This window comes from Drosophila tropicalis, unplaced genomic scaffold (assembly GCF_018151085.1).
Source record: "Drosophila tropicalis isolate 14030-0801.00 unplaced genomic scaffold, ASM1815108v1 contig_878, whole genome shotgun sequence".
Classification (NCBI taxonomy): Eukaryota; Metazoa; Arthropoda; class Insecta; order Diptera; family Drosophilidae; genus Drosophila; species Drosophila tropicalis.
In genome coordinates, this window is record NW_027173374.1 from 7,298,718 (window position 1) to 7,304,922 (window position 6,205).

Below are 6,205 nucleotides of genomic sequence, written 5' to 3' on the forward strand. Positions count from 1 at the left end.
AGCGACAGGTCGGCCGATGTTATATTTACCACCCCCTCCTAAACCACTTTATCAACGATTCATATCTCCGAGCTGGCAAAGCTTAGTTAGTGCGACGATTCGGGTTCGTGTTCTGTGCCCATATAACAGCGCTTTTGGGTCATATATTTGTTAGTCGCTAATTGAGATCTACACTAAACGCGACCACTCTCCGTTCCGTTTATCCTAATTCCGAATGGATTTTTCTTAATATAATCCAGCACAAATATACTTCAAGCTTCACTGTGATATTCCCCATTATGAAAGTGTTTTGCATTCAATTTGTGTTGTTGGTGTTTGGCCAAAGCCTTCTAAGGGCACCCAATCTGACCTCGGCGGCCACTCTGCAGCCTCCGCCATTAATTCAAACTCTGAGCGATGGCGGTGATATTGGACCACAATTCAAATTGGAACAATCATCGGAGACGCCACAAGTTAAAGTAGTAGAAGGTAAGTAATAAAGAATAATAATATTGGCAATGAAGCGTAACGTTAATAATGGATTTCTAATATCTAAACTAAAAATCTTAACTAAATATATAACAAAGTGTTATGTAATCAAGAGGTCTTAATAATTATGTAAGATTTTTTGTTGTATTTAGTAAACTGCGGAATTACAAAAACATTTCTGTTCATTTTGCACGTATTAAAAATAACTTTTATGTGGAACACTTGTAATTTGATTAAATAGCAGTAAACCAACTTGTAAATTAATGTTTCAACGATAAAAATTTTATTGAATGCATTAGAAAACATTACGTTCAAGTACTTAAGTAGCACTTAAATACACATACATTAAAAAGTCATTTGATATTAACTAGAGAATATATTTTAAAGGAAATACTAATTTTACGAAACCTTTAACTAAAGTCAGCCTGCTAATTACATAGACTTAAATGTCAAAGAAAAGATATATTTATAGATAAACAATGAATCAAAATATAACTCTTGACTCTAGAATGAGTCCTTTGTGAGACAAGATATGACTCTATGTGATTCAAAAAGGAGTGGAAACTGATTAAAAAAAGTTGGCTATAACTTTAGTGGAACTAATAAAATGTTTAAATGAAAAGTCTAAGTCTTCAAGTTTGTGTAAAATGGTTCTAATTATGTATGCTAGTAATATCAGGAACTAAACTAGACTTATCTTGATAGAATCTTCATTCTTTTTTAACTGAAAGTGTTGACTTTAGAGTTTTGAGAGCCTTTTTCATGAAACAAAATGATAACTTTTCCTAACTTGTTAGTTTACTTTTCAAGTTAATCAAAAGAAACATTAGATTTAGTTTAAAATTAAATTTTACTATGTAAATGCTCATTGATTCTTTTAAGTTTTGTTACAAATAAAATTTAAAGTGACAAAAACCACACTGAAATCTCAAACTAATTGGCAATGAATAATTTCAGTCAAGCAAGCCAATTTTTTTTTTTATTTTTTCCTGTTACTCGTATTTATCTACGCCGTTTGAATAGTAATTGTTAGGGAAATGTAATGATTACAATAATTAAACAGTTGATATTCAGTTTCGGCCCTACTTAAATCATCAGAAACAGTTAATGTCATTATCGTATTTGAATAACTTGCAAAATAATTAGATTTAAAACTCATCTAGTAACTAATTCAGTTGTATTAATACGCTGCGAGTCATAAGATTAGTGACACACATGAATATATTTATAAAAACCATGGTTATTTTAATTTAAGATTAAATATTTCAGGCTAATGAGAAATATTTCATGTTTTTAAGAAATATTCATATGAAATGTGCATTTATAATTCAAATGAAGTATTTATATATATTTATATTCATCGTCTAGATTCTAGGCCCTAGAATAATAAAGTGTTTAAATTTGCTACCTGGAAAGCCCCCGTTTTTTCCATCTGAAAATAGAATCTATTGCATAAATTAAGGGAAAAAAAGCAAATGCTGTTTTCGGACTGTCAAGGGGATTTACAATCTATAAATTCGAATGTGTAAAAATCCAAGCAACAGATATACATATAGGTATACATATATATCTTCTTAAATATCCATTATATACACTTGTATAGGTAAATCTAAATTATTAGCAGCTTATACCAGAAATACTTACTAGCAAGTGCAAACGAGTGCCAAGTGGATCTCACTAGAAACAATTAAAAAATGACATCCACGACATGTATTTAAGGTTATTTAAATGATTCCACTTGTAATTATTTTCAGATGCCAAGTTCTGGCACAATGTGGGCATGCGGCAGTTAAAGAAAACCATTGATAAGGCCAAGAAGGCCAAGGAATACTCGTATACTAACAAGGCCAAGAACATAATTGTATTTGTCGGAGATGGCATGGGCATATCGACAATAAGTGCCGGAAGAATTTATAAGGGTCAATACTTAAAGCATGGACATGGCGAGGAGGAGACACTGATCTTTGATGATTTCCCCAATACGGGAATGGCAAAGGTAATAAATAATCACAAGAAGATAAACAAAATGATCCTTTAGATCCTACGCCTAAGCCTAATTAATCATTGGTTTTACTTTGCTTGACAGACCTACAATGTGGACAAACAAGTACCAGATTCAGCGGGCACTGCCACGGCCATGTTTACGGGGGTAAAAACGGATTACGGAGCCATTGGTGTGGACTCGACTCGTTCCGAATTGAATGCTGAACAGGGCCGTGTGGAGTCCATTATGGATTGGGCCCAACGTGCGGGTAAACGAACGGGAATCGTTACAACTACTAGAATCACACATGCCACGCCTGCTGCAACTTATGCGCATATCTATGATCGGGACTGGGAATGCGATACGGAGGTGCCGGCACAATCGGTGGGAATACATGTGGACATTGCACGGCAGCTGGTGGAGAATGCTCCTGGCAATAAGTTCAATGTCATTCTGGGTGGTGGACGCAAACCCATGGGAGCCATAAATACACAAGAAGTAAACACAGTGAAATTCGAAGGGCCCACAGAGACGATTTGTGCTAGAAACGATCAGCGAAATTTGCCCAAGGAGTGGTTGCAAAAACATGCCAACGATAGTGTGCCAGCCGCGTTGGTTCACTCACGCGAGGATCTGCTGAAGGTGGATTTGAAGAAAGTCGATCACTTGATGGGCTTGTTCAGAAATAATCATATCACATACTCAATTGCACGAGAGGCTGGTGAGCCCTCGCTGCAGGATATGACTGAAGCGGCCATTGGTGTACTTGAGCGTGGACAAACATCGTCGGGCTATGTGCTCCTTGTCGAGGGTGGACGCATTGATCAGGGTCATCATATGAACTATGCTCGAGCAGCCCTACATGAAGTTTACGAGTTCGATTTGGCCATCCAGGCTGCTCTCAATAATACAAATCCCGAGGAAACACTTATACTGGTGACAGCTGATCATTCCCATGCTGTTACCTTCAATGGCTATCCCTTGAGAGGCAACGACATCTTGGGTTCGGCCAATTTGCATAAGCCCAAGGATCCAATGGTTTATGAAACAATTACATATGCCAATGGGCCGGGTTATTTTGAACATTTGGCCAATGAAACGCGTCCCGCCAACAGCTCGAATGTTTGGAAAGCCTTGAACCTTTTCACCGAAAAGGAGAGAACTTCACCCACCTACCGTAATTTGGCTGCTTTTGCCATGAAGGACGAGACTCACGGTTTGTGTTAAAGAACTATTAACCCCCTGTTCCTATGTATATTGACAGCATCGAATTTGTCTTTCAGGTGGCGAGGATGTGGCTGTCTTTGCTCATGGTCCTGGCTCCAATTTGGTTCGAGGTGTCTTCGAACAAAACTATTTGGCCTATGTGGTCAGCTATGCTGGATGCATTGGACCCGCTAAAGATTTCGACGGATCCTGTAGTCGAGGTCATGCAGCCTCGCCTGGCGACAAGATAACTGGTAGTGTAACCCTTTTGGTAGCTGCCATAGTCTCACTCCTGGTTGCTGCACCGGCTACATAGAGAAAGCAAATGTGGGCTCTAAACTTATCTAATGTTACGAATTAGTTGTTAATGCTATGCTATAGTAGCAAATCCTGTTGTTTGATGCTGAAATAAGTGCAAAAATTGTTATTGTATATACAGAAATAAATCTCACTAAATCCACCAAAATATTTAGCAACCTTTGGATTCATTTGGATATAAACAAACTACTTTAAAACACTATCTCACTCATAATATATATATATATATAAAAAAAAAAAAACAATTAACAAAACTCCAACACAATTTAATTAAAGTGTTATCGTATATTATTAATTTACTATCATCATTCATTCACACATAAGATCTCAAGACAAAGATCTGTATTTAATGCGTTCGTTTTTAGCCAGCCTTGGCTGTTCGCACCGTGGCTTTGCTGTCAATGGTTGCTTTAGGCACTGGTGGCTCCTCATCCAGTTTCTTAATGCGATGCAAATCCACACATTGCCTGAACTGGGCGACTTCATCAATGCACTTTAATGTCTCGCCAGGATGGGCGCGATAGCAGGCCAAGAGCTGTGCTTTCAGATCCTGGCATGGGGGTATCTTGTGAGCGGCAGCTGTGCTAACAAACCGCTTGTGAACACCTTCCACAGCATTGGCATACTCGGTTTCCAGAATGGTATTGGTTTTCTTCAAATTTTCCTCCAACTGTGTCATGCGGCCGCGCCAGATTTCGTCGTTCTTCTGCAGTTCCTGATTCATTTGACGCTGCACATCAGCGGCACTAATTGTGTGACCAGCTGTTGCTCCAACGGGAACGTAGACAGGTGTAGGAGTCTGATAGACAACTTTTGGAGCCGGAGCCGGCGTGACAGGCACCGCCTTTGCAGGTGTTTTCTTCGTCGGCAGCTGGGGCTTGGCCACTGGTTTGGTATCTTCGGATGCGACTGCATTCTCTCGAGCTAGAGTAATTGGTGGAATTAATTAACATTGTCAAGCCCAATTTGTAATTATTTATACAAATTGTTGCATAACATAATAATAATGTTTAATACTTTTCTATGGTGCTTTGCACATACCCTGTTGTGTGATACCCTGCTTTAGACGCTTGACTACATCGTCGGATATATCAATTACACCGGCAGGAGTTGGATTTTCTAAAGAAACGGACCGTGGCTGTGATTGTTTAGCTCCCATTTTATTTTATTTATTTTAATTCCTTCAGGGTTGTCGCGGTACCAACTCTTCGACGACTTAACAGCGGCGAGGTTAAATTGAGTTAACAGCGCCCACACTAACAGAGTTCAAATTGAGTAAACAGAATTCCCACATTCAAAACGGTTAAATTTTCAAACAATTTTTCCGTTACAAAATTGATTTCCCCATTAAGGCCGATAACCAAAAGTTCAATTTATATATCTAAATGCATTCAATAATTTTAAAAATCATACGGTTTTATTTTGTTTTTGCGTACGTTATCGTGTTTTCTCTTTTTTTTGACAATTAATTACATACAGTTAAATACACTTTTTTGTTTTTTATACTTAATATTTTGTTGTTTTTGCTAGCGTTACGCTACGACATATGGCTAACATTTTGTTTTTACCCCTTTTTCGCATTATTTTTTGTTGTTTCAATGAATTATTTTAGCCACGTCTTTATATTATGGTTTTTATACCATTATGAATTTTGCATAAAATTTGTAATTTATCACGTGTGGTCTTTATAAACATTTAATAAATTTTTGAATTCAATCTGATGATCTCTCAATCAGGGGGTTGTGTTTGTGTGAGTGGTGTTTGTTGGAATATTGCTAATTAACTTTCTCAAAAGGTTTTTGCATTTGGAATTTATTATTTGATGCATGGCCTATTTTAGGTTCTCTGGAACATAGGACAATTTAACGGGATCGGTTCCGGTGCTCATTTGACGTACTCATTAGAAATATCTGTATATATATATATGTACATACATATATGACGATGAAGGCGATGTCTATTTCTCATGCATACATATACATACATATAAAACTTTAATACTATTTCTATAGGAAAGAAACCGTGAACTCAACCCGCTTTTGAACGTAATGTTCGTAACGCCATTTTTAAAACGGAATCCTGCGATTCCGAGTTATTGTATATCCGGTGTGACTATCATGGATCTTGGTGCATTTATCAGGATAGTTTTAGTTTTTTTTTTTTGTTTGTTTAAATATAATTATTAAATATTATGAACTTTTGTTATGATTATTTTGTATTTCATATCAC

The 6,205-nt window shown here is 37.0% G+C and overlaps 2 protein-coding genes across 2 annotated transcripts; one reads left to right on the forward strand and one right to left on the reverse strand.

The window, feature by feature from the left end:
• Window positions 1–147: 147 nt before the first annotated feature.
• On the forward strand, window positions 148–4,124 carry Alp4 (Alkaline phosphatase 4). The gene is made up of 4 exons (XM_068300361.1): window positions 148–468; window positions 2,223–2,464; window positions 2,555–3,668; window positions 3,736–4,124. The coding sequence occupies exons 1-4, from the start codon at window positions 279–281 to the stop codon at window positions 3,972–3,974; spliced, it is 1,785 nt and encodes a 594-aa protein (XP_068156462.1). The 5' UTR covers window positions 148–278; the 3' UTR covers window positions 3,975–4,124.
• A 97-nt stretch (window positions 4,125–4,221) lies between these two features.
• On the reverse strand, window positions 4,222–5,194 carry Chchd3 (Coiled-coil-helix-coiled-coil-helix domain containing 3). The gene is made up of 2 exons (XM_068300362.1): window positions 5,018–5,194; window positions 4,222–4,900 (listed from the first exon to the last, which is right to left on the reverse strand). The coding sequence occupies exons 1-2, from the start codon at window positions 5,133–5,135 to the stop codon at window positions 4,338–4,340; spliced, it is 681 nt and encodes a 226-aa protein (XP_068156463.1). The 5' UTR covers window positions 5,136–5,194; the 3' UTR covers window positions 4,222–4,337.
• Window positions 5,195–6,205: the final 1,011 nt, after the last annotated feature.